Source organism: Ctenopharyngodon idella, chromosome 1, assembly GCF_019924925.1.
Source record: "Ctenopharyngodon idella isolate HZGC_01 chromosome 1, HZGC01, whole genome shotgun sequence".
In the NCBI taxonomy this organism is placed as follows: Eukaryota; Metazoa; Chordata; class Actinopteri; order Cypriniformes; family Xenocyprididae; genus Ctenopharyngodon; species Ctenopharyngodon idella.
The window spans coordinates 3,580,708-3,608,520 of NC_067220.1; the positions used below are offsets into that span (position 1 = coordinate 3,580,708).

Below are 27,813 nucleotides of genomic sequence, written 5' to 3' on the forward strand. Positions count from 1 at the left end.
AGGTTGTCTCTATTCAAACGAGCCCGAACACAACATCACATGATGCCTAGATCTTCCTCATGGAGTGACACTGACATGCTGCTCGGCCAAAGCTATAGGATTTACGGATCCGATCACGACGCAGTGTTTACCAATCTCATTTTAAAGTTCAACCAATGGAAACTGGATCGGACGGGACGATGTGGACCAATCGGACACTGTTTTACAGCATCGATCGATCAGATTGGCAGGTCTTGATTTACCGTACGCCACAGGATAGAAGAATCTTATTACTTCTTATTCTATGTAATTATAAATATCTTTGTGTTATTGTGGTGTTTAGCTCTTATGATCAGTAAAACACTTGTTTGTTTGAAGATTTTTTTGGACTTTTGATAAAAACTGATGGTTCAAAATGCCATAACATTTGATTGTTTTGAGATATCAACACAAAATTTGGCCCAGATGCAGTTGACATGATTGTGAACAAGCCCAAAGCTGATTATATGACCTTCCACAATATACTTCCTAATAGTCATCATGTCCCTAGTGTAAATGTGTTTCAGATCATTGATACACTGAGGGACGAGATGAAATGATTGGCGGAGATGAATCAAACCCAACAAAGCGTGTGAAGGATACAGTCTCCCAGTGTCACGTGGTCCTTGAATATGGTGTACCTGCACACAGACACATCACATTATAATCACACTGACTGCTAGATTCTCCACACGTGACGGTCATTCTCACCATTTCTTGAGCACGATCTTGTCCCAGCGCGTGCCCGTCTGAGCCGCGATCAGCTTCTTCAGGTCTCCGATCTTGTCCTCCTGACTGACACACACGGTTAAGACCGACACAACCCTCACAAAACGCAGACACACAGTCAAACTGGGACTGTCACACAGCGCTTCAAAGGATACTTGCATTTGACTCGAACCTTCTTCCCCAAACGGTCGTTACACACCACCTCAATCATCTCTGAAACAGACATCACGTGATTCAAGCACCGCTGTCAATCATTCACGAGCTTTCCTCACTGTGTTATTGATCACTATATGCTGTTCTGTACATATTTTTAGTAAAAATAATGACATTGACTTTTTTATTATCATTACGTTCTGTTTTAAATAACTATTATTAAATGAGTATCAGTAACGGTCTCTTAAATGTTATTATTTTAATCTCATTGAGGCTGTTATGGTTTTCAGCTCATCCAGCAGCATCTTTACCATTAAATGCGAAGGGTTTCGTTTAAACACACAAATGTGTTAAATTCTAGAAACAGTCACATTGATTACGCGTGTAAATAATCGACAAACCGAGTGAAGTTTGTAGATTTCTACCTGATTTTTCTGTCGTTTGTTCCCGCAGATAATCAGACGCGTTTCTCACGCAGACTCGCAGGCGTTTGCCGTAAACCAGCGCCGTGAAAACATCCGCTCACGTTTGGCCAATCAGATGCGCGCAAGTTTGACTGACAGCGAGTTTCACCAACGATATTCGCGAAGAGCGTAGAAGGATGAGGTCACCATGGAAATTGCCGCTAATCGATGTAAGGCGTCGTGAATGTCTTTTTTAAAATGTGAGAAATTAGAAAGAAGAAACTATCAATCGATTATATCGAATAATGGCAAAATAGAACATAAGAAACTCACAATAACACAAATTACACCACCTTAACCCCACCAACAGGACACTTTTTTATGTCATAATTTCGACGTTTTATGTCATAAGTACGACTTTTTAAGTCATATTTCGACAGAGTAGGCCTATGTTAACATCGAATTTATCGTTGTTGTGAAACCGCTGTAGCATCACACGTGATATCTGTTAAGAGTCATAATTTTGACTTTTTATGTCATTTTTGTAAAAAAATTTACTTTATCTTTTTAATGTCATAATTTTTACTTTTTATGTCATAATTTACAAAAGCATGATTTTCTTTCTCTTATGTGGCAGAAACAAGCTTCCGTGGGTAAAGTGTTGTTTTCCAGTGCTGCTTCTCTGTCGCCCTCTGTCGGTCAGATGCGCGCACGTTTGACTGACAGCGAGTTTCACCAACGATATTCCAGGAGTGTAATTGCCGCTAATCGATGTACGGCGTCGTGAATCTTTTTTAAAATGTGAGAAATATATATATATATATTTATTTAAAAAAAAAATCAATCAATCGAATCTATCGAATAATAGTAAAATAGAACATAAGAAAACTCACAATAACACAAATTACACCACCTTAATGCTAATTCTACCAGCAAGACACTTTTTATGTCATAATTTCGACGTTTTTAAGCCATAAGTATGACTTTTTAAGTCATATTTCGACTTATATGTCACAATTTCGACTTAGTATGTCAATTAACATCGTTGTCAAACCGCTGTAGCATCACACATGATATCTGGTAATGTTAGTCATTCTTGTCATAATTTTACTTTTTATGTGTCAGTTGCAACGATTTATGTACTTTTATGTAATAATTTGTACTTTAACTTTTTGATATTTCATGTCATAATTTTGACTTTTTATGTCAATTTTTACCTTTTATGTCATAATTTCGATTTATGTCAGTTACGACATTTTATGTAATTTGTACTTTAACTTTTTGATATTTCATATGTCATAATTTTGACTTTTTATGTCATAATTTACAAAAGCATGATTTTTGAAACAAGCTTCCATGGGTAAAGTGTTGTTTTCCAGTGCTTCTTCTCTGCCGCCCTCTGTCGGTCAGTCTGGTCACTGCAGCAGCATTGGCGCTACATCAGATCAGACCCGCGCCGAGCCGAACCGACACCATTCTGAAATCATGTCTGACGATGAGAAGCTGCCGTCCGGGTGGGAGAAGCGCATGAGCCGGAGTTCAGGTGAGTCATGGCGGTCCGTTGTCCTGTTTAAACCCGGAACAGAGTCTGTGTTTGGGCGCGTGTGATCAGATGCGTATGCTAAATGGCTAACCGACACCGAACCGCCAAAAACAACTGAGCCCGCGCGAGAGCCGATGCTAAACCCAACCTGACTGAACTGATTATACGCCCAGCACGAGCGATGGATTCAGAGATGCTCGGTGTTTAAGATCTAATGAGTGAAAACGTCACACATTGAATATATAAATATCAAAACATTTGAATTTCTAAACACCTTGAATAACTAAAGATGAACTATAGCCCGTCTGGGCCAGACTGATATTGAGCATTTAAAGGTTGACACAGCGTTAGTTCAGTAACGGTATCTCTCGAGAGCTTCGTCAGTTGATCATTTTTGTGTTTTCAATTTTATTTGATTAAATTACGAGTAAATATGTTGTAAAACTACGAAATATTTAATGTCCACTCAGCCTGTCATCACGGACAGTTCGTTGAAAAGGTTAATTCTGTCAGTTTATGCATTATTTCACTTACACGGCTATTTACAAAATAAATATATGGACATAAAGTATTGATTTGAGTGGAAATGATTTCATTATCTTTCTTGCAGGTGATTTTAAAGCTTACTCTAAGAAAAATAGTCCATTACAGTGCACCAAGAGAGTACAAGACTGTAATATTAAAGTGTATATATTTTTTATTAATCTTCAATCTAAGGTACTTGTCTGCTTCTGCTTTAAGTTCTCTCTCTCATCCATATATATATAAGGTTAATGTACTGTAAATAATTAAATGTAATGTTATACACACATTATGGGTAAAAAATTTGAATAAATATTAAGTTTTTTTTTTTTTTTATGTTTCTGAAAGGAGTCTCTGCTGCATTTATTTGATCAAAAATACAGTAAAACAGTGAAATATTATTATTACAGTTTAAAATAGCTGTTTTCTATGTGAATATATAGTAAAGTGTAATTTATTCCTGTGATCAAAGCTGAATTTTCAGCATCATTACTCCAGTCTTCAGTGTCACATGATCCTTCAGAAATCATTCTAATATGATGATTTGATGATCAAGAAACATTTATGATTATAATCAGTGTTGAAAACAGTTGTGCTGCTTCATGTATTTGTGGAAAATGTAATACATTTTTAATTTTCAGCATTAGAAGAACAGCATTTATTTGAAATAGAAATATTTTGTTACATTATACATGTATTTACTGTCACTTTTATCAGTTGAATGCATGTGTGATGAATAAAAATGTGTGAATTTTTAAAATCTTAATCACCCCAAAGTTTTGAATGCTGTTGTGTCAAGGTTTTCAACATTGATAATAGTAAGAATCGTTTCTTAATTTTCTCTCTGTGTGCCTCAGGTCGGGTTTATTACTTCAATCACATCACTAATGCGAGTCAGTGGGAGCGGCCGAGCGGATCGGGGGCTGACGGGGTCGGCGAGGTGGAGAAAGTTCGCTGCTCTCACCTGCTGGTCAAACACAACCAGTCACGCCGGCCGTCCTCCTGGAGAGAGGAGAACATCACGCGCAGCAAAGACGAGGCGCTGCAGCTCATTCACAGTAAGAAACACACACTAGCTGTGTTCCCATCCAGAGCTGCAGATTTAACTTGTGCAGAAAAATTGGAATATCGCATAAAACATTTGCAAATTAAGCATCCCATGTGTTCAAGTGAACAAAATCAGTAATAAAAATGGAAGTTGCTGCAATCTGGCTCTTTTTTTTCCATCATAAATGATTTGCGGCTCAGAGCGGCCAACAGGGTTGCCAGGTTTTCACAACAAAACCCACCCAGTTGCTACTCAAATCTAGCCCAGTCACGTAAAAACCGGGTTCCGGGGGGTAAAATCAGCTTTTTGGTGGGATTCCCCTGGCAAAATTTGCATTCCAGGAGCTAAATATCTTGTTATTTGGGGTCGTTTCAACCCGCAGACATGAAAAACAAACCGTGGCAACAGTGTTAAAGCAGCCCAGTTCCATGGGAAATCACAGACTTGGCAACACTGGCGGCCGATGAAGCGCAATTAACGCTGTCATGTTCTCTGTGTGTGTGTAGAGTACATTGAACAGATCAAATCTGGAGAGGAGGAGTTTGAGAGTTTGGCGTCTCAGTTCAGCGACTGCAGCTCAGCGAGGAACGGAGGAGACCTGGGCATATTCGGCAGGGGTGAGAATAGTGATAAACAATTAATCTACAATTATTCACAGCGAATGAGATTATCAGCATCATCTGCTGACGTTTATCCATTGTGTCCTATCTTAATCCATATATATGTGTGTGTATCAGGTCAAATGCAGAAGCCCTTTGAAGACGTCTCGTTCGCGCTGAAGGTCGGAGACATGAGCGGCCCCGTGTTCACCGAGTCTGGAGTTCACATCATCCTGAGAACTGGATAATCATTCCCTCTCCGTCATGCCTTCATTCATTCACCCGCAGATAACTCACACATCTATCCCACGATTCCTTATCTTAATCTGTTTTCCTGAAAAACCTCGCTTGGCTTGTCAAAGCTGCACGTTAAATCCATCCGGTGTTTCCGTGATCTTACATGTTACAGTTGCCTTTTGACAGGCCGCGTTTCGAATCCTGCATCTCCACCCGACGGCTAAACACTCGCATGGTCTGCTGTCCTGCAGCGGTGCTGGTGACCAGCTCTTATGATGGACAGTAGATGTTCGTATGTCCAAACAATGACCAATAAAATTGACCATGTCACTTAAGAAAATGCTCCTGTTTTATTTCAAAGCGTGAAAATTATCTTTTTATAAAGCAGGCTTTCCCAAACCTGAGGTTCATGAGTTGATGAAAAGTTAATAAAAAAGGTAAATAATTAAATCATAAAACGTTTAAATTAAAATGGAAAAATGGAAATGTTTTGGTCTGAAGGTTTTAGGAGCCTGCTGGGAATTGTCCTATCATATGCAGTCTAATATAACATCTCTCATGTTTGTTGTGATTTGAGTGTTATTCCTGCAGAAGTAAAAGTCAATCCTCATGATTGTGAAACGTCTTTCTGTATAACTCCATCATGAGTGTGATAAGGAATGACGCTTGAGGTCACGGGGGCCATTTCATGTCAAATTCAGTCTTTATTATTGTTATTTGAGGATTTCTTTGATCTGGGTGTTTGTGGAAAGCTGGTAAGTTCTCGAGAAAAGATTATTAGTGTTCTTTAGGTGGAATCCATATGTTCAATAACATCGTACAACATTGTTTGTGTACGGATGTTTTATGACAATAAAAAAAGGAACAGGGAATTGTTATTCATTCACATTTTGGATGATTACGAAATGTGAAAATATATGGTGGTGGATTTTACCAGGATTTCCTCAAAGAGGCTTTGACACAAAGGAGGAGCCTGAACATCAGATTTTTAAAGGAGTGTTTGTTTCACGTGAGCGTTTCAGCGACTGAAGAACACAAACGGTGAGTTATTCTCCAGCGTTTAAATTATACATCCAGAGTTTTATATAGTTTACAAATGAAATTAAATAAAGCTTTTAATTTATTTTAGATAAACTGCACTGCTGAGGAGAGATTGAGAAGATGGCAGTAAGTTCATGGGTTTCCTTCATTGTTTCAGGCACATTATGCTGATTTTAGTGTGATGTTTTTTCCTGTTGTATTGGGCTGTGACTGTAAATTAATGCCATTTGACTGTTCTGATGCCTATAAAGCAGGAGAAACGCTCAGTGGGATTTACTCCATCTATCCAGCAGGTGACGCTCCTGTCTGGGTTTACTGTGACATGATCTCAGATGGGAAAGATGAAGATAAAGGAGGATGGACGGTACGAATGTGACTTTAGATCATTAAACACACATCAGAACATACATTATGAATCATATCTTCTATATAAACCCATCACAGGTGATTCAGAGGAGAAAGTTTGAGTTCTCATTTAGATGATTCTCCACTTCATCAATCTTCAATAAAATCCTGCAGTGAATGTATTTTTCTTTAAACAGAACTTATTTAGCTAGATTTATTGGACAGAACAATTTATTTGACACTATTTGGTTGAGTGTGGCAAATGCCAAGTTTACACTACAGGACTTTAAACGTGGGCAGATCGCTGTGCTGTTCAGACTACATGACTTGCTGTGGAGTCTTGAAGTCGTTGTGGTGTTCACACTACGTGACAGATCCGCAACAGGGGGATCACACTACACACTACATGAGCTGACAACATCTCTGTCACCCAACTACTTTATTTGAAAATGGACATTAGGAAGAAATTAGATGAACCCTTTCACACATGAGTTTAAAATATTCTGGCTGACCTCCCAGAGTTAAAGTCCCCCTGAAATCAAAATTTATGTTTTTTAGCTTTTAGCATGAATATGTTAGCCTTAAGGTTATGAATAAGCTGGTGTGCTCCAAAACTGACAAAATTCGCATTTAGGAGATATAAGCATTCAAAACTTACAGTCTCTCACTTCCGCTAAAATGGATCACGGATTCTCATGACATCACATCGCACTTCAGCTTCTCATCAGATCTTCTGTCCAATCAAATGCACTATAGAATTTGAAGCTCCGCCCCTCCTACACTGTAAACACGCTGAAGCTGCAGCTAAAATCTGTCATTTGTTCACACATTTACTAGTTTCTACATGGTGAATGGGACACAGTGCACTATAAAGAGAATAGGGAACAATTCAGACAGTGTAAATATGATTTCCTTTGATGCGAATGAAGTACGTTTTCGCGTTAGTGTCACATGAACCGCCGCAGCGCGAACACAGTCTGCTCTGGTCCAGAGACCAGCACAGAGTTGATCATATCCACAGACCACTAGTCGGCCACAAAAGACCACAAAAGAGTCATTCCTGGTATTTGGTAACATTTTGGCTTCACAAGTGTTGGAAAAAAAGCTATACGATTTTCATGTTTTTAGCATTTTACCAAAATAGTGACATGTTTAACTATTAGGAATACATATTGGTCAAATAATAATTATAGGTAGTTTGTTCAGACACTGGCCATGAAAATATTCCACCCTGTTAGGGACATATACATAGTTATCACCAGTGTTGGGGGTAACGCATTACAAGTAACTTGAGTTATGTAATCAGATTACTTTTTCAAGTAACTAGTAAAGTAATGCATTACTTTTTCAATGTACAACAAAATATCTAAGTTACTTTTTCAAATAAGTAACTCAAGTTACTTTTTCACATTTATTGACTGACAGCTCTCCTGTCCCCATGTTGAGAGAAATAAAGTCCAGAGGTGTTGTGTGCACTGTGTGTAAATATGATAGTTATTGTAGTTCTAGATTAAATGTGAACATACATTTACTCATCTCACTTGCACAAAAACTTGCAGTATTCCTCAAAATGAATAAAAACAGTGAAAAAACAATCTATAATTACTATATTAAATTACACAAATATACTTTATGTATTTAATCTCACTTTATTAACCAATGTCTTTGCTGCTGACCTTCAATGATCTAATTCAACCATACTAAGTAAAAATAACTTTAGATTAGATTTAGAAATAAGAGGGTTAAACTTCCTTCTCCTGTATCCTATTCTTCTTTACTTCTACACTTTTGGTATTAAAAAAACAAACAAACAAGCAAGCCCAGCCCAGCTGAGAAAAAGTAACGCAAAAGTAATGTAACGCATTACTTTTCATAAAAAGTAACTAAGTAATGCAATTAGTTACTTTTTTAGGGAGTAACGCAATATTGTACAGCATTACTTTTAAAAGTAATTTTCCCCAACACTGGTTATCACAACATGTTAATAATGTAAATGTTAAACAATAATGAGCTTTTCTTGGATAGTATATGTCCCTTATGCCATCTTAGTATTTCTTTATTCTTGAAACAGTAACAAAACAATTATTCATGAATAGAATATGTCTTGATTATTAAGAACAGGTACTTTTTGTGCCCATTTTTGCCAATAGGATGATAAATAATAAAAATGTTTTGCTGAAAAGCATATATATGCAGTTAGTGCTCCTCACCTCACAAAATAAGACAAAAGTAGTGATGGGGAGTCGACTCCAAAAGAGTCGATTCCTCGACTCTGAATAGCCCCAGAGTCGGGGTCGACTCCAGCACAGGAATCGACTCTCAGTGTCAACTCTGTTGCCGTGTCCAAAATCGCTCACTTGTTTACTGATTCTCGAATCCATAGCCTATATAAAGTAAGGAGTGAACGAAATGAAGCGAGGAATTCGGACACCGACGAATCGTGTTAGAGAGCTGTCGCAGAAACTTTGTCACATGTATTTATCCTACATGTAGCTTACTTTAGAAATAGATAACATTCATAGTGACTTTAGTTTGTAATTATACATATCTCTGTGCCAGCTTTAGTATTGATGGTAGCTTATAATGCAATAAATATAGATTTGATTTTCTATGGTTAACCGTGTTCATAATCATTAAACTAACCATACATAATAAAAAAAAACTCACATAAACAATAAACACATCAATAAGTGTACATTATTGTATGCATTTTTGTATGTATTCATTTTATTATCTTTAACTCTCGTGTCCAAGCACTTTTAAGACAATGATCATGTGTGTTTAGCGCCATCACCTGACTATTATAATGAGATGCATTCATTAAAGAATCCCTTCTTTCTCGTTTATTTAATTCTGACATAATATTCGACCACAGATGTGTTTCATGACTTTTCTCTCTGTAAAATTAGGTATCTGCAGGTAGCAACATTGATACTCGTCAAGCATCGCTAAATTGGACTAATTTGGACAGTCTCGCTAAACGTGTGTTGTTTTAATGAGGGGATTTTAAGGCTTCGCGTTGGGGAAAGATAAACTAAGTGTGTAAGGACTGCCATCGTGCCTTGTTTATGACCCTGTTTTGATGTAAAGTAAATTGAGTCGAGGAGTTGATTCCATCAACTCCTACAGTGGGAGTCGGAGTCAACTCCAAAAAACCTGGAATCGAACACACCTAGACAAAAGTATGCCAAACATTTAACGTTGCTGTCAATTATTATTTAAAATGACTTGTCTAACAGGGTGGAACAGTAGTGTTAACAGGTTCTAACAGTGGATGAGCTTCCCGTCATTGTCCTGCATGATTTGTCATCTGTAAGGTGTACAACTGCACCTATATAGTTTCAAAACAATACAATACAAAAAAAAAAAAAAAATCTAGATTTCCTTTAGGGGAGGGACACAAAAAATGTCAAATAATATGCAGCTTGTGTGTTTTGAAACCAGCGAAAATTGTAGGATAGTAGAACATGAGTTCACACAACGCCACGTCTTGCACCTGCAGCGCTTCTGTGAACCTAGTGAACAATAAAACTATAGGCTACATAACATATATAAAATAAAAAGGAATGTTTAGGCCGATCCACAAGTTTCCTACGCCCCATGAGGCCTTGCGTCAAAAGTGGGAGTGTCTTCTGGTTGGAAGTAAACAAGCGGGACTGACACTCATTCATTCAACAGTTGACAGTCATTCAAGATTTAGTGATCCAGACTTGCTGAAGTTTGGCATTTACTTAAAGACTTAAGATTCCAGCATCAACATTTGAACAATGTTTTACAATAAAAACTGTTAGAGTAACAGTAATTTATTTTTTTGTGTCAGGAGTGCACATCAATCATGCTGAATCAAACTAATAATTATATTAACATAAAAAGAGAACACGTACCATTCAGTTGCACCTGCTTCCATTTATTTACGATCACAAGAATGCACAAAAAAACTCAAATAAGGCTTTTAAGTCCAAAGGCTTACACATTTATAAATATATTGATAAAATATCATATGTTTACGTCACTTTTCTGAGCAGTTCTATTAATTTTCCTCAAAGTTATGTGATTATTGCAATCCGAGGAGGTTTGAGCGATCTCTCCGTCTCACTATGCTGTTATCCTTTCAGCCAGAGCAACAGAGGGAGCTCATGAGAAGAAAAAAGGAATTATGAGTTATACGAGTTAACCGGAGTGTGTGACATGTGGATGCATTAGTCCAGAAGCACAAAAGGAAGGCACATCAACAAAAGCACAAGGAAGAGACCGATAAAACATTTAAACCAGGGCTGCCCAACCCTGTTCCTGGAGATCTACCTTCCTGCAGAGTTCAGCTCCAGCCCTGCTCAACACACCTGTCTGTAATTATCAACTACTCCTGAAGATAATTAGCTGATTCGGGTGTGTTTTATCAGGGTTGGAGCTAAACTTTGCAGGTAGGTAGATCTCCAGGAACAGGGTTGGGCACCCTTGATTTAAACCAACAACATTTATTTGTAAAACACATTTCAACAATATAGATTGATCCAAAGTGTTGTACAGAGTACAAAGCAGGTTTACACAATAAAAATAACAATTACATGTTCCCAAAAGCTAAAGAATAAAAGTACAATTTAAGAGTAGATTTAAAAATGTCCAATGAAGGAGCAGACCACACATGATAGGGGAGACCATTCCAAAGTTTGGAGCCACAGAAAAGGCCCAGATCTAAGTGCCCTAGCAGGACAGTATAGCACAATAAGATCACTTATATACCTTGGTGCAATGCCTTAAATACAAAGATATGGATTTTAAAATCAACTGAGTTTAATTGGAAGCCAGTGAAGGGACACTAAAATAGGGGAGATATAGTCACTCTTTTTAGACCCAGTCAAGAGTCTTGCAGCCGTATTTTGAACATCTTGCAATCGTGATAATGAAGATTGACGGAGACCAGAATAAAGAGAGTTTCAATAATCTAATCGTGATGTTACAAGTGCATGAATCACAACTACTAAACCATTTCTTGAAAGAAGATTCTTCAACTTTGCAATAGATCTTAAATGAAGCTTCCTCTAATAACAGTAATAATTTGTTTATCAAAAAATACTGAAGAGCCAAAGATCACTCCAAGGTTTTTGATTTGTTTGTGTACATTGGTTGAGAGAGGACCTAACTTGGCTTTGAGATCAGGGGAAAAATTTGCAGAACAAACTAAAATTAAAACCTCTGTTTTATCTTAATTTAGCTGCAGAAAATTATTTGTCATCCACCTCTTGATAACATTTACACATATCAGTAATAACACATCAAATGAAACTGGTGTTAAGCCTTACTGGAAGGTAAAACTGAGAATCTGCATAACAGCGATATGAAATGTTGTATTTGGGTCATTCCTGGTATTTGGTAACATTTTGGCTTTTGACATTTGGGGCAAGAATTTTTTTTTTTTTTTTTTTGCAGGTACAAAACATTTTTTTGTACCTGCATCAGCAAATTATTCGCAGAAATTTTAAGCAAACAAGTTTAAGTTTGCTTGTTGTTTATTTACTTATTTAATAATTCACTTAATTTTATTATCACGGGAAATGACGTGGACGATATGTGAATCAGTGTCCATCATTTTGCGAGCAACTGGTGATAAAGAAAAATGCCACGTCGCAATATTGAAAATATTTCCATTTTAAACCATGAAGGCGAGCCAGCTGATATCACACAAACAATGTGCAAACTTTGCGTGAGTTATGCGGGTGAAGAAGTCTCAAACTCCAGTCAGTTATTCACTACAGAAACTGAAAGTAAAACGCTGCAATAACGGCGCATATTCTCTTAGATACAATGACAGATGAATCTAACTTATTTTCGTAATATTTCTCTTGTGGCCCATAGTGAGAAAAAAATAGTATTTTTCGTGAATCGAGAAGTATTTCATGTTAAACAAGTTGTTCTTTAAATGAGGAGTAAGCTAACTAATATTTTATTGTCCTCGCAGCGCGTCGGTTATGCGGTGATGCACTATGATATCGCGGGGCAAATGAATTGCAATATTAATTTAATAATAAAAGTAGCATGATAATAAGAAAAATAATTTAATAGCCCTGCATGCCCGTCCGCTATATGCCACTGTGAAGGGATAAACGGCGTTCGGGCACAGCATCAAATCGATTAACTGTTTTATCCAAATCCACATGCATGGGCCGTTCAGTGTTCAGTACTGCAATGTCCAAGTCTCTCCTGTCTCATGATGTTTCTCATGTGTTTTCAGTCAGCGCAAGCAAGAAACGTTTACTAGACTGTGGACTAGCTTTGACTCTCTGAACAGTGGCCGTGTGCATGCACCGAATACGTCTTTCCGCGCTCATGGACAAAGGAGTATCTTTGAAAGGCTCGCGCGCTCAGGGGGCAAAGGAGTATCTTTGAAAGGCTCGCGCGCTCAGGGGGCAAAGGAGTATCTTTGAAAGGCTCGCGCGCTCATGGGCAAAGGAGTATCTTTGAAAGGCTCGCGCGCTCAGGGGGCAAAGGAGTATCTTTGAAAGGCTCGCATGCTCATGGGCAAAGGAGTATATTTGAAAGGCTCGCGCGCTCATGGGCAAAGGAGTATCTTTGAAAGGCTCGCATGCTCATGGACAAAGGAGTATCTTTGAAAGGCTCGCGCGCTCAGGGGGCAAAGGAGTATATTTGAAAGGCTCGCGCGCTCATGGACAAAGGAGTATCTTTGAAAGGCTCGCGCGCTCAGGGGGCAAAGGAGTATCTATGAAAGGCTCGCGCGCTCAGGGGGCAAAGGAGTATCTTTGAAAGGCTCGCGCGCTCGGGGCAAAGGAGTATCTTTGAAAGGCTCGCGCGCTCATGGGCAAAGGAGTATCTTTGAAAGGCTCGCGCGCTCATGGGCAAAGGAGTATCTTTGAAAGGCTTGCGCGCTCAGGGGGCAAAGGAGTATCTTTGAAAGGCTCGCGCGCTCATGGGCAAAGGAGTATCTTTGAAAGGCTCGCATGCTCATGGGCAAAGGAGTATCTTTGAAAGGCTCGCGCGCTCAGGGGGCAAAGGAGTATCTTTGAAAGGCTCGAGCGCTCACGGGCAAAGGAGTATCTTTGAAAGGCTCGCGCGCTCATGGGCAAAGGAGTATATTTGAAAGGCTCGCGCGCTCATGGACAAAGGAGTATCTTTGAAAGGCTCGCATGCTCATGGGCAAAGGAGTATATTTGAAAGGCTCGCGCGCTCATGGACAAAGGAGTATCTTTGAAAGGCTCGCGCGCTCATGGACAAAGGAGTATCTTTGAAAGGCTCGCGCGCTCATGGACAAGGGAGTATCTTTGAATGGCTCGCGCGCTCACGGGCAAAGGAGTATCTTTGAAAGGCTCGCGCGCTCAGGGGGCAAAGGAGTATCTTTGAAAGGCTCGCGCGCTCACGGGCAAAGGAGTATCTTTGAAAGGCTCGCGCGCTCAGGGGGCAAAGGAGTATATTTGAAAGGCTCGCGCGCTCATGGGCAAAGGAGTATCTTTGAAAGGCTCGCGCGCTCAGGGGGCAAAGGAGTATATTTGAAAGGCTCGCGCACTCATGGGCAAAGGAGTATCTTTGAAAGGCTCGCGTGCTCATGGGCAAAGGAGTATATTTGAAAGGCTTGCGTGCTCGGGGCAAAGGAGTATCTTTGAAAGGCTCGCGCGCTCATGGGCAAAGGAGTATCTTTGAAAGGCTCGTGCGCTCAGGGGGCAAAGGAGTATCTTTGAATGGCCCGCGCGCTCAGGGGGCAAAGGAGTATCTTTGAAAGGCTCGCGCACTCATGGGCAAAGGAGTATCTTTGAAAGGCTCGCGCGCTCAGGGGGCAAAGGAGTATCTTTGAAAGGCTCGCGCGCTCATGGGCAAAGGAGTATATTTGAAAGGCTCGCGCGCTCATGGACAAAGGAGTATCTTTGAAAGGCTCGCATGCTCATGGGCAAAGGAGTATATTTGAAAGGCTCGCGCGCTCATGGACAAAGGAGTATCTTTGAAAGGCTCGCGCGCTCATGGACAAAGGAGTATCTTTGAAAGGCTCGCGCGCTCATGGACAAGGGAGTATCTTTGAATGGCTCGCGCGCTCACGGGCAAAGGAGTATCTTTGAAAGGCTCGCGCGCTCAGGGGGCAAAGGAGTATCTTTGAAAGGCTCGCGCGCTCACGGGCAAAGGAGTATCTTTGAAAGGCTCGCGCGCTCAGGGGGCAAAGGAGTATATTTGAAAGGCTCGCGCGCTCATGGGCAAAGGAGTATCTTTGAAAGGCTCGCGCGCTCAGGGGGCAAAGGAGTATATTTGAAAGGCTCGCGCACTCATGGGCAAAGGAGTATCTTTGAAAGGCTCGCGTGCTCATGGGCAAAGGAGTATATTTGAAAGGCTTGCGTGCTCGGGGCAAAGGAGTATCTTTGAAAGGCTCGCGCGCTCATGGGCAAAGGAGTATCTTTGAAAGGCTCGTGCGCTCAGGGGGCAAAGGAGTATCTTTGAATGGCCCGCGCGCTCAGGGGGCAAAGGAGTATCTTTGAAAGGCTCGCGCACTCATGGGCAAAGGAGTATCTTTGAAAGGCTCGCGCGCTCAGGGGGCAAAGGAGTATCTTTGAAAGGCTCGCGCGCTCATGGGCAAAGGAGTATCTTTGAAAGGCTCGCGTGCTCATGGGCAAAGGAGTATATTTGAAAGGCTCGCGTGCTCGGGGCAAAGGAGTATCTTTGAAAGGCTCGCGCGCTCATGGGCAAAGGAGTATCTTTGAAAGGCTCGTGCGCTCAGGGGGCAAAGGAGTATCTTTGAATGGCCCGCGCGCTCAGGGGGCAAAGGAGTATCTTTGAAAGGCTCGCGCGCTCATGGGCAAAGGAGTATCTTTGAAAGGCTCGCGCGCTCATGGGCAAAGGAGTATCTTTGAAAGGCTTGCGCGCTCAGGGGGCAAAGGAGTATCTTTGAAAGGCTCGCGCGCTCATGGGCAAAGGAGTATCTTTGAAAGGCTCGCATGCTCATGGGCAAAGGAGTATCTTTGAAAGGCTCGCGCGCTCAGGGGGCAAAGGAGTATCTTTGAAAGGCTCGAGCGCTCACGGGCAAAGGAGTATCTTTGAAAGGCTCGCGCGCTCATGGGCAAAGGAGTATATTTGAAAGGCTCGCGCGCTCATGGACAAAGGAGTATCTTTGAAAGGCTCGCATGCTCATGGGCAAAGGAATATCTTTGAAAGGCTCGCGCGCTCATGGACAAAGGAGTATCTTTGAAAGGCTCGCGCGCTCATGGACAAAGGAGTATCTTTGAAAGGCTCGCGCGCTCATGGACAAAGGAGTATCTTTGAAAGGCTCGCGCGCTCATGGACAAGGGAGTATCTTTGAATGGCTCGCGCGCTCACGGGCAAAGGAGTATCTTTGAAAGGCTCGCGCGCTCAGGGGGCAAAGGAGTATCTTTGAAAGGCTCGCGCGCTCACGGGCAAAGGAGTATCTTTGAAAGGCTCGCGCGCTCAGGGGGCAAAGGAGTATATTTGAAAGGCTCGCGCACTCATGGGCAAAGGAGTATCTTTGAAAGGCTCGCGCGCTCAGGGGGCAAAGGAGTATATTTGAAAGGCTCGCGCACTCATGGGCAAAGGAGTATCTTTGAAAGGCTCGCGTGCTCATGGGCAAAGGAGTATATTTGAAAGGCTCGCGTGCTCGGGGCAAAGGAGTATCTTTGAAAGGCTCGCGCGCTCATGGGCAAAGGAGTATCTTTGAAAGGCTCGTGCGCTCAGGGGGCAAAGGAGTATCTTTGAATGGCCCGCGCGCTCAGGGGGCAAAGGAGTATCTTTGAAAGGCTCGCGCACTCATGGGCAAAGGAGTATCTTTGAAAGGCTCGCGCGCTCAGGGGGCAAAGGAGTATCTTTGAAAGGCTCGCGCGCTCATGGGCAAAGGAGTATCTTTGAAAGGCTCGCGTGCTCATGGGCAAAGGAGTATATTTGAAAGGCTCGCGTGCTCGGGGCAAAGGAGTATCTTTGAAAGGCTCGCGCGCTCATGGGCAAAGGAGTATCTTTGAAAGGCTCGTGCGCTCAGGGGGCAAAGGAGTATCTTTGAATGGCCCGCGCGCTCAGGGGGCAAAGGAGTATCTTTGAAAGGCTCGCGCGCTCAGGGGGCAAAGGAGTATCTTTGAAAGGCTCGCGCGCTCAGGGGCAAAGGAGTATCTTTGAAAGGCTCGCGCGCTCAGGGGGCAAAGGAGTATCTTTGAAAGGCTCGCGCGCTCATGGGCAAAGGAGTATCTTTGAATGGCTCGCGCGCTCATGGACAAAGGAGTATCTTTGAATGGCTCGCGCGCTCATGGACAAAGGAGTATCTTTGAATGGCTCGCGCGCTCATGGGCAAAGGAGTATCTTTGAAAGGCTCGCGCGCTCAGGGGCAAAGGAGTATCTTTGAAAGGCTCGCGCGCTCAGGGGGCAAAGGAGTATCTTTGAAAGGCTCGCGCGCTCATGGGCAAAGGAGTATCTTTGAATGGCTCGCGCGCTCATGGGCAAAGGAGTATCTTTGAATGGCTCGCGCGCTCATGGGCAAAGGAGTATCTTTGAATGGCTCGCGCGCTCATGGGCAAAGGAGTATCTTTGAAAGGCTCGCGCGCTCATGGGCAAAGGAGTATCTTTGAAAGGCTCGCGTGCTCATGGGCAAAGGAGTATCTTTGAAAGACTTGCGCGCTCAACTGTGCGCGAGATGGAGGGGAATGTGGGAAATGAAGTATACCCGGGCCTTAATGGCTCCAAATTAGCAAATTAGTGGACTGGAGCTGATGGATCACATCGGGAAAAATATGGGGGGGCATTTGCCCCCCCCCAATGTCGCCCATGGTTATCACAACATGTTAATAATGTAAATGTTCAACAATAATGAGCTTTTCTTGGACAGTATATGTCCCTTATGCCATCTTAGTATTTCTTTATTCTTGAAACAGTAACAAAACAATTATTGATGAATAGAATATGTCTTGATTATTAAGAACAGGTACTTTTTTGTGCCCATTTTTGCCAATAGGATGATAAATATTTTTTTTTTTTTTTTTTTTGCTGAAAAGCATATATATGCTGTTAGTGCTCCTCACCTCACAAAATAAGACAAAAGTATGCCAAATATTTAACATTGCTGTCAAATTATTATTTGAAATGACTTGTCAAACAGGGTGGAACGGAGCATAACAGGGTGGAACACCAGTGTTAACAGGTTCTAACTGGACGAGCTTTCCATCATTGTCCTGCATGGTTTGTCATCTGTAAGGTGTGAAACTGCACCTCTATAATATTGTTTCAAAACAATACCAAAAAAAAAAATCCATATTTCCTTTGGGGGAGGGACACAAAAAATAGCTATGTGGTTCCTTATCACAATCAATCATGGTGGCAAAACAATTCTCTGTTTAAATAGCTAGAGAAATAATTACAAATTAGACATAATAATTTAATAATAATTAAATTAATAACATAACATAATTATTTTTTTATTTATATTTGATTCAAAATGAAGATGCTATAGCGTTTTTAATAAGTTTATTTTCATTAGTCAGTATCTTTATATTATTATTACAATTTGAGCTCCAGAAAACTAGTAATGATGTGGCTTTGACAGTTACAGATTTGAAAAGCAAAAAGTCGGGAAAAATGAACTTTAAACTCTAATGCAAAGAACCATCTCAGCATATGAACTACATGAAGGTTCCTCAAATCCGGTCCTGGATGGCTACTACTCTGCAGAGTTTAGCTCCATTCCTCAAACACACCTGAACAAGCTAATCAGGGTCTTCAGGATAACTAGAAAATCACAGGTAGGTGAGTTTGATCAGGGTTTGAACTAAACTATGAAGGGAAGTGGCCCTCCAGGACCGGACTTGAGGAACCCTGAACTACATGTAAAGAACCTTTAAAGAACCATCTTCGACACTGATAATATATCATATAATATAAATATTTCAATTTATTATAAATAAAGTATTCAGAAATAAAGTTATCAAACCATTTACAGTCATAACTGCATAAATTATAAATTAAATTTAGAATAATCTATATTATAGCTACAATTATCTCTGTTCTTTGATTTCTTGATTTCTTTGTTTGCTGCTGTGACTTTAAGACCTGTCCCTGCTGCACATGCCACAGATCTGATGCGCATCTCATTTTCTCACAACTCTTTAAGTTCATTTAAGATGTTATTAACTCATTTAAGACTGCTTATGAGGATACTCATACTCAAGACAAACGAGAGTGTGCTGTCTGTGAATGTCATGTTTTCACAGACAGAGCGTTGTCGTTTGTCTTGTAGCACTTGAATGGTTTAAAAGTATTTGCGTGAATAAGAGCGTCATCATATGTAATGCTTGACAAATTATGCTGCGTTAATTGTATTTAATATTTTAATATTTTCCTGCTCACCCTAGTGGGTGGTCTTTTTTTTTTTTTTTTTTTTACCTCCAAGCTCGAGTTCTCAACCAGTGACCTGGGAGCTTTAGGGTTCTGCAAAGTATCTTATATATATTTTATATATATAATATATACATATACTGTAATTTGTTATATACACTAAATACTATTTATTCTATTAGAATTTCCACCAAAAGGGTGGAAAATTTTGAGCTAAGTTTGCCATAGCTCTTTGAGTGATCAACATTTAGCTAGCTAACCTTCTACAGATAAAAAGAACTTTTATAACTATGTCAGATGTTTTTTACATTTTTTTGATAGGACAAAGATTCTCCATAATATAGCCTAACAGGGTGGAACTTTAAGGGTGGGACAAGCAGGATAACATTTCCAAAACTAAAAAAAAGTTAGAAGTGAGAGTTTAAGCTAACCTCAGTTTGTACAGTTGAATTCCAGCAGGAAAAAGAAATGATGTCACTTCTTGAAAATGGTCTCAATGAAATTGCAGTCAGTTTTGGAAGGCGAGAAAGTACTTACTAACAGGATGGAAGATGACTTCAAGGAAACAGTAACTGAAGAAAATTGTAAAAAAAAACAAAAAAACAACAACTATATTTTCACATGATTTATATGTATGATTAGATGCAGTTTAACCTAGTATATAACATAATTTAAAAATATTTTAAGATTTTTATCATTTCATGGTTTATATTTCTTGTGGAAGTTGATTACACTGAGGACATGATAAAATTGAATGCATATATCAATAAAAAGGTGTGTAAAATACAAAATAGTATTTTTAATATCTATTATCTCTGCTTAAGTGATTAAGGAAGACCTAAATATACAATTTAAGCCATTTTGTATAAATATGTGACTCATTTTAGAGAAAATATGAGTAAATAAATCATTGAGACAGAAAAGTCACTGTATAACAGGAATGACCCATTTCTTAAAAATGTGGGTGAAGGGAACCATATGAAGGGAAAACAATAAAGGTCTCAAAATGGATCCCTGGGGCACACCACACAAAACAGGCGCAGATGATGAGGAAAAATACCCTAAATTTACAGAAAAATTCCTATTCTTGAGGTGAGAAGCAAACCATTGTAATGGTGCCATTGACACCTACCATACATTCTACTCATTCAAGAAGAATGTTATGGTCAATAGTATCAGATGCAGCACTCAGGTCAGGTCTCTATATATTTGTGTTTACACTGCACGAGTAAATATATGTGCAATATATTACACATGCAGTACCATCTGATCACATATACATCTATTAGTGATGCGTGGATCAGCTCAAACGTCACCCGATGAATGAACCCCGTAATTGCATCTGCAAATTAGTGTCTGACAAAAAAAAAACACTATAAACACGCCAATATTTACATTGTATTGGAAAACACTCTTCTCAGAATAATTTCTGTTAAGTTTGTATACATTTTGTGTATGTTTTAGTTAAAACTTGCGCTTGTATTAATTTCTCATGTAGTTTTTTTTTTTCCCTATATGTTCAATATAATGTCCATTAGGAGTTGCGTTAGGCAGCTGTTTTCCTTTATTAGTTTTCCATGAAGAGATGCGCTGTTTTTGAAAACGAATGTAAGAGTGATGCACGATCATTGCATTTTACAGTTAAATGACAGTTTGTGTCTTTATTAAAATCAAGACATAATTTATCTCTCATCCGCCCGCGGCCCAACTGCAATTAATTGAATGTTATTTTTTTATTACCCAACCCACGGATTATCTTATTACAAATGAGATGTAGCTTCTGACACCATGTATTATTATGGAAAATTAAGATGACTGAGTCTGATATCAGCTGGAACACATGCGGACTTCCTTTTATTTTTCTCTTAGTCCTTTTGTCTATACCTCTTCACCGCCTGCTCACCCACTGCTCCATATAGCCTATGCAGGAAATGCATAAATCTATTTTCAAACAGCTTAAATATTACACATAGTAAGTCAAAGAAAGGTTTTAATGCATTACACCAACAGCCAACAAACATTTAAAAGATATTAACTCATGATTGCTTAGTTACACAGTGGAATGTTGTAAAATGAGATAAAGTCCAATGTTTCCCCTTCAGAAGCACTGTAATGTTTCTAAGACACACGTTTGATCTTCATGCTGATGGATTTCATACTGACAGCATAATTCTTCCAGGTTGACCAAACAACACCAATGGCGTAATGGGTGGGATCTTCTCCCCATAAATACACACCGTTGGGGTTTGTATAGTGACAGGCTGCGTACCAAAATGCCCCAAGATACAGTTTGGCACAGTTCTTCTCAGAGGGATCTTGGTCTTTGTCAAAGGTGGAGAACTTCTGATCATTATGAACAGATAAAGAGTCGCCTGCAGAGAAGAAGAGCATCATTGAGGACATTAACATTATATTTATATGAAGAATATTTAGTGAAATTACAAAAACATTTGATAGTGGATGAACAAGTGTCTTCAAGTGTGAAAGTATGAAAGTGTCCTACCTGCTCCTCCATCAGTGAATCCTGAAACATGCAGTTTATACCCGTCTGTTTCACAATCCACAGAGAAGGACGAGTACAGAGCAAAACCTTTCCTTCCTTCAAAGTCCTCCAGATCCACTCTCAGCATGTACTTCCTGTTACGTGTCAGCTGGTACATGTTCTCCAGCCCTGTTCACACACACACATGAAGAACATGTTCAACCAAACACATGATCATCCACACAAACGGACACACACTGTGAGATCTTACCCAGCCAGTATTCACTCTCCACATTCCCAAATCCTCTCTTGTACTGATTCCACGGCCGATAGAAATTCACACTGCCGTCCATTCTCCTCTGAATCACCTGTGATGGGTTTATATAGAAGATATGATTCATAATGTATGTTCTGATGTGTGTTTGATGATCTACAGTCACTTTCGTACCGTCCATCCTCCTTTATCTTCATCTTTCCCATCTGAGATCATGTCACAGTAAACCCAGACAGGAAAGTCACCTGCTGGATAGATGGTGTAAATCCCACTGAGCTTTTGTCCTGATTTATAGACGTCAGAACAGTCGACCGGCATATCTTTATCATTACTGCACCCGCTCACCAGAACAACAGAGAGAAGAACCACCAGAAACACCATCATCTACACGAGACACAGAGAGAAAGAGATGAACATCACAGTGAAATACAGTTGAATCCCTCTGTATGAACGTAGAGTTGTTGATGAACTTACTGCCATCTTCTCAATCTCTCCTCAGTAGATCACAGCAGAGATTTGTTTTATCTAGACGAAAATAATAAAAACATTTTAATATTATGTTTTCTGAAAGTTGTATAAATGTCTGAATGTTTTCTGAGGTAAGTGATGAATAAAATAGTAACTCACCGTCTGTGTTGTTCAGTTTGACAGACGCTCTTTATATATCTGTCAGATTCTCAGGCTCCTCCTCTGTGTTACAGAAGAAATTTACATAACAAACACATTTTGGATGCAAATAAAGTCTTCTGCATCCTTGATGTAAGTTAAACATGCAGTGACACAATTATATTTTATATATTCAGTAAATCTGACTGGATCCGGGTGATTTAGTTTAGAGTTACAATTTGAAGTCTGGATTAATTTCCTTATTGGTTATTATGATTTTGGGTGTAAATGTGGTCTCTCTCATAATGTACTTCAGGATTCATGAATGTTCCCTGTTTTGTTTGACATGTTTGCTGTGCTTCAGTGCCCGGTGGCTGCTTGACACTATCTTCTTCTTCTGATTGTTCTTCTTGAATGGATGTCTATGGCAGCCCATAAAACAATTTGGTCAAAAGTGATGAAAATCGGCACACAGGTGGAGGAGAGTCTGAACATTGACCATAGCAAATTTGGAGTCTCTATCTCAAATCCTCTAGCGCCACCAATGGGTCAAAATGCACTGATGTTTACGCTAATAATTTTTGAAGCATAAAACTTTTTCTTTTTTTTTTTTGCTTCTTGTTCAGTCTCTGCTAAATTATGCTCAGTTTCAGAACAGCGCCAACTACTGGTCAAGAGATATGAATAATGTATAAAAAAATTATAACTTTAATATTAATTATAATTATAAAATAACTTTTATAATTATTATTTTGACCAGAAATCACAAATGTGTCTCTTTAGATTCTGTGACATATAGAGTTGAGTGATACCCAATGTTCACTTCGGCCATTTGGGGCATCAGCCTTTTTTGTTGCATGTGTTATTGCCACAGTGTCCTGAAGGTGCCTGAGAAGTTTGGGGCCAGCACCACCTAGTGGAAAAAAACATGAAAATACATGCTTATAACTTTTGTTCTGATTGACCTTTTATTGACTGAAACTTGTCTCCTTACATTTATCTGGACATGTCAAGTACACTGATGCTTGCCATAGTTTGCCCTACAGCTTGTCCACCATTTTGATTTATCGCTTTAACTTCTTTTCGCAAATTCTTTCTTGGCTGTTCACCGATTGTAATGAAACCACCGAAATAATAACCTGTATGGTTGAGTTCTGTAACGAATTAGGAAAAGTGAAATTTTTGATTCTCTGTGCCAAAAAAAAAAAAAAAAAAAAAAAAAATGGGGGTGCCATGTTTTTAAGTGGACAATAATATAAATAGCTATAACTCTTGAACAGAATGATATATTTTCACAAACTTTGATGCACTTATGTAAGGGCCCACACTGAGGACACAGAGAATAAATAGCAACTTGTCCACATTTGTGGCTAAAATGCAGTGTCTTTGTTCAAGGTGCCATCAGAGTGCTTGAGGAAAGATGTGTATCTTTAAAAACATGGTCACCATCAGCCAATCAGGATTGTCGCTTCTACGATACAAGCCAACCCATTTGTGCCCAATTTTTTCTGAACAGTTTCATGCATATAGTCATGTTAATAGTGTCCTATGTGAATATGTTCTGATTTTTTTGTTTGTTTGTTTTTTCTTGAAAATTTAACTAGGAGGAGAACATTTGGCATCTAACTCAAAATAACTGCTTTCAACAGATCAATCTTTATTCATAAACAGATTTATTATGTACAAAAGTTGAAGAACATTCGATGTGAACCCAAAAAGGCTGCATCTAGCTTATAATCTCTTGAATATGAAAAAACAACAAACAACAAATCCCGTCTTAAAGTGGTGGAATATAGTGCAGAACAAAGTGCAGCCATTAAGTTGCCCCAGCAGGGCAGTGTGTCTCAAAAAGTTAAATGAAAATTAAAAAATTAAAGCTATTGGGTTGCTGTAACCCAGCGGTTGGGTTAAATGTTTGCACAACCTGCTGGGTAGTTTTATTTAACTCAACTATTGTTTAATAATTACTGTATTGCTTGCTTAAAATGAACCCAAAGTATGTTGGAAATTAACATTTATTTAATGTTTAATAAATGAGCATTTATTAATAAGTTTAATGAATAATAATTAAACATAGGCATCTATTAAATTGCTTATTAATAAATGTTCACCTTTTGATTATTATTGTTTCATCTAGTAATTATGTGTCTGATTTTTAATTTCCAACATATTTTGGGTTCATTTTAAGCCAGACATATAGTAATTTTTAATCAATAGTTGAGTTAAATAAAACTACCCAGCACGTTGGTCAAACATTTAACTCAACCGCTGGGTTAAAACAACCCAATTGCTGAGTTTGTCCATTTTCAACCCAACTTGGGTTGTTTTTAACCCATTATTTTTTAGAGTGTATGTTTTAGATGGGATATTATGAAAGCAAAAAGCACTAAACAAGACTAATAACCTTGATTTATTAACCTATCCACAGTATACCCCATTTCACCATGATTTATGTACTTACAAGTCATTTGCCCACCGGCAACTATAGTTGCTGCTTGGACTTTTGACTAAGTATGCCAAAAACTATAGATAAGATTTGTCTTGTTTGGATGATTCTAGAGACCTTCATGATTATGTAGATATATATACATGTCAACAAAAAAATATGTATTAGTAACATGAAAATTACGTTTCTTTGAGAGGGTTTGCCTTCGCCATGCTTCCTGGAAGTAGGGGTAGGAAGTTGATAGCCTCATATAACATATATAAAAAAAAAAAAAAAAAAACAGTAAAAAAAAAAATTAACATACACATCTTTGAATTAAAAAAAAAATATTCTGCTTCATAGGAGCAGGGAATCGCCAGACATTTTGGATGTTTCATAAATGTGAAAACAGCTGCTTTTCCAAGATTGCCACAAATGGACTTTGACACACAGAGGAGGAGCTTGAAAATCAGATATTCAAGAAGTGTTTGTGTCATCAAAGACTGAAGAACACAAACAGTGAGTTACTGTTTTATTCTCCAGCATTTAACATAGACAGTCTGGGCATTCATGTTCTTACAATTTGTAACACATTTTTAGATCAAAAACCAATCTTTGCTGTGACCCTACTGAGGAGAGATTGAGAACATGGCAGTACGTTTATTGGTTTCCTTCATTGTGTCAATCACATTTTTTGTGACGATTCCACCTTCATTTCAGTGTGATGTTCATCTCTTGATGTTCATCTCTTTCTCTCTGTGTCTCTTGTAGATGAGGCTGTTTTTTGTGGCTCTTCTCCCTGTTGTGTTGGGAGGTGACTGTAAATTAATGCCATTCGACTGTTCTGACGTCTACAACTCTGGACAAACAGTCAGTGGGATTTACTCCATCTATCCAGCAGGTGACACTCCTGTCTGGGTTTACTGTCACATGATCTCAGGTGGGAAAGATGAAGATAAAGGAGGATGGACGGTACGAAAGTGACTGTAGATCATCAAACACACATCAGAACATACATTATGAATCATATCTTCTATATAAACCCATCACAGGTGATTCAGAGGAGAATGGACGGCAGTATTAATTTCTATCGGCCGTGGAATCAGTACAAGAGAGGATTTGGGAAAGTGGAGAGTGAATACTGGCTGGGTAAGATCTCACAGTGTGTGTTTGTGTGGATGATCATGTGTTTGGTTGAACATGTTCTTCATGTGTGTGTGAACAGGGCTGGAGAACATGTACCAGCTGACACGTAACAGGAAGTACATGCTGAGAGTGGATCTGGAGGACTTTGAAGGAAGGAAAGGTTTTGCTCTGTACTCGTCCTTCTCTGTGGGTTGTGAATGTGCCGGATATCAGCTGCATGTTTCAGGATTCACTGATGGAGGAGCAGGTAGGACACTTTCATTCATTATCATGAATATTCGTGACGTTCCAGTTGAGTTACTGTCCTCACTGATGATCTTCTTCTCTGCAGGCGACTCTTTATCTGGCCATAATGATCAGAAGTTCACCACCTTTGACAAAGACCAAGACATCTATGGGAACAACTGTGCCAAACTACATCTCGGGGCATTTTGGTACACAGCCTGTCACAGAACAAACCCCAACGGTGTGTATTTGTGGGGAGAAGATGATACTCATGATGCCATTGGTGTTGTTTGGTCAAGCTGGAAAAACAATTTCTCTGTCAGTATGAAATCCATCAGCATGAAGATCAAACGTGTGTCTTAGAAACATTACAGTGCTTCTGAAGGGGAAACATTGGACTTTCTTATCTCATTTTACAACATTTCACTGTAACTAAGCAATCATATGTTAATGTCTTTGAAATGTATGTTGGCTGTTGGTGTAATGCATTAAAACCTTTCTTTGACTTACTATGTACATGATTCTTCACTCCATAAAGCTTTGTTAAACTCCTATGGTGAATGCAGACTCGGAGATTTACAAGATCCTGTCCTGACACTTCTCAAAAAATTGAAATATTTCCAGCTTTCAGAAGGTATACTGTACTGTTTCTGGAACATTAGCATGAACGATTGACGCATATTAAGTCATAGCGTGTATCCAATTACAAAAATACTGTAACTTCACAAAAGTCTCTAAAAACAGATTCAAAACTCACACATGTTTGGAGGACTGGTAATGTGTTGTCCGATATCCATTAACTGGTCTTAAAATACTACTAGTGTTACAGTTCCAGTCATTCCCGGACTTCATTTCCCATAATCCTCCCTGCCAATCACCTGCACTCACTCCATCAATCACTAATCACCACACCCAGCTGCCATGCATTACCTGGACTATATAAGCTGCTCTTTTCCTCACATACATGGTGGGGTCTTGTATTAGTACAGTTTGCATTTCTGAGCGTTTGTCATTGTGTTTGTCTGCCTGTTACTGATCCTGTCTGTTTCCCATGTATGATTCTCTGCTGCCTGCCCTTTGGATTATTTGCTCTGTCTTGGACTTGTGATTGATGTCTGCCTGCCCTGACCTACTGCCTGTTCCACGACCACGATTCTGTCTGCTGTTCTTCTACCATTACCTGTCTGACTACGAACATTGTTTATTAAAGCATTCTACGTCATGTCCCGACTCATTACAGAAGACCTTGCCAATACAAGGATCCAGCAGCTTTTCTGGAGAACACTGGCCCGGTAGGAACATTGCACAATTGTTGTTATGGCTCGAGCAGGGCACACGATCGTTGGAGGATTGTATTAAAGAATATTTGGACATTGTTCAGATCTGCCGGACTGTGTGCTGATAGACCTTTTATGTGAGGGCATAAATCAGCCACTTAAATCACAACTGATTCGTGAGGGACCCCGTTCATCCCTAAGTCACTTTTTGGAGTTTGCATTATTGACTGTTTGCTCTATATTTACTGTGGGTGTCGCAGAGGAATGCAACACCTCATCTACCCATGTAATGGCTGCCGCGCTAGAAGACACTCACAAAATGGCGGCCACAACAACAACACCAAGTCAAGTCACCTCTGATCTTCCAGAGCCACGTCACGTCTCTGCTGATCGCCCAGAGTCACGTCATGTCTCTTGACCCGTC

The 27,813-nt window shown here is 39.7% G+C and overlaps 6 protein-coding genes across 7 annotated transcripts in view; 3 read left to right on the forward strand and 3 right to left on the reverse strand.

The window, feature by feature from the left end:
* LOC127518372 (ubiquitin-like protein 5) overlaps positions 1-1,410 on the reverse strand; it is a 9,353-nt gene extending 7,943 nt beyond the window's left edge. Inside the window, exon 1 of the mRNA XM_051904967.1 lies at positions 1,326-1,410. The gene's annotated coding sequence lies outside the window, so the exon portion shown is untranslated. The remainder of the gene's footprint in view (positions 1-1,325) is intronic.
* Positions 1-1,410, reverse strand: part of LOC127518363 (ubiquitin-like protein 5) — a 3,311-nt gene extending 1,901 nt beyond the window's left edge. The window contains exons 1-4 of the mRNA XM_051904948.1: positions 1,326-1,410; positions 903-960; positions 730-813; positions 622-659 (exon numbers count right to left, since the gene is read on the reverse strand). Of these exons, the coding sequence (XP_051760908.1) occupies positions 622-659; positions 730-813; positions 903-958 (178 nt within the window). The 5' untranslated portion in view covers positions 959-960; positions 1,326-1,410. The remainder of the gene's footprint in view (positions 1-621; positions 660-729; positions 814-902; positions 961-1,325) is intronic.
* A 1,266-nt stretch (positions 1,411-2,676) lies between these two features.
* Positions 2,677-5,593, forward strand: pin1 (peptidylprolyl cis/trans isomerase, NIMA-interacting 1). Its single transcript, XM_051904910.1, has 4 exons — positions 2,677-2,847; positions 4,227-4,427; positions 4,924-5,034; positions 5,155-5,593. Exons 1-4 carry the CDS (start codon positions 2,790-2,792, stop codon positions 5,262-5,264), a joined length of 480 nt encoding a protein of 159 aa, XP_051760870.1. The 5' UTR covers positions 2,677-2,789; the 3' UTR covers positions 5,265-5,593.
* Positions 5,594-6,406: 813 nt separating this feature from the next.
* Positions 6,407-27,813, forward strand: part of LOC127518316 (microfibril-associated glycoprotein 4-like) — a 43,039-nt gene continuing 21,632 nt past the window's right edge. Inside the window, exon 1 of the mRNA XM_051904810.1 lies at positions 6,407-6,420. Coding sequence (XP_051760770.1) covers positions 6,415-6,420 — 6 coding nt within the window. The 5' untranslated portion in view covers positions 6,407-6,414. The remainder of the gene's footprint in view (positions 6,421-27,813) is intronic.
* Positions 6,590-26,593, forward strand: LOC127518338 (microfibril-associated glycoprotein 4-like). 2 transcript variants are annotated; one of them, XM_051904883.1, is made up of 4 exons: positions 6,590-6,658; positions 25,794-25,890; positions 25,967-26,134; positions 26,219-26,593. In XM_051904883.1, the coding sequence occupies exons 1-4, from the start codon at positions 6,617-6,619 to the stop codon at positions 26,473-26,475; spliced, it is 564 nt and encodes a 187-aa protein (XP_051760843.1). In that variant the 5' UTR covers positions 6,590-6,616; the 3' UTR covers positions 26,476-26,593. The 2 variants fall into 2 exon arrangements, with proteins under 2 accessions (XP_051760843.1, XP_051760833.1); XM_051904873.1 differs by lacking the exon at positions 6,590-6,658 and adding an exon at positions 25,364-25,713.
* On the reverse strand, positions 20,928-22,232 carry LOC127518334 (microfibril-associated glycoprotein 4-like). The gene is made up of 4 exons (XM_051904859.1): positions 21,885-22,232; positions 21,708-21,804; positions 21,458-21,625; positions 20,928-21,326 (listed from the first exon to the last, which is right to left on the reverse strand). Exons 1-4 carry the CDS (start codon positions 22,092-22,094, stop codon positions 21,073-21,075), a joined length of 729 nt encoding a protein of 242 aa, XP_051760819.1. The 5' UTR covers positions 22,095-22,232; the 3' UTR covers positions 20,928-21,072.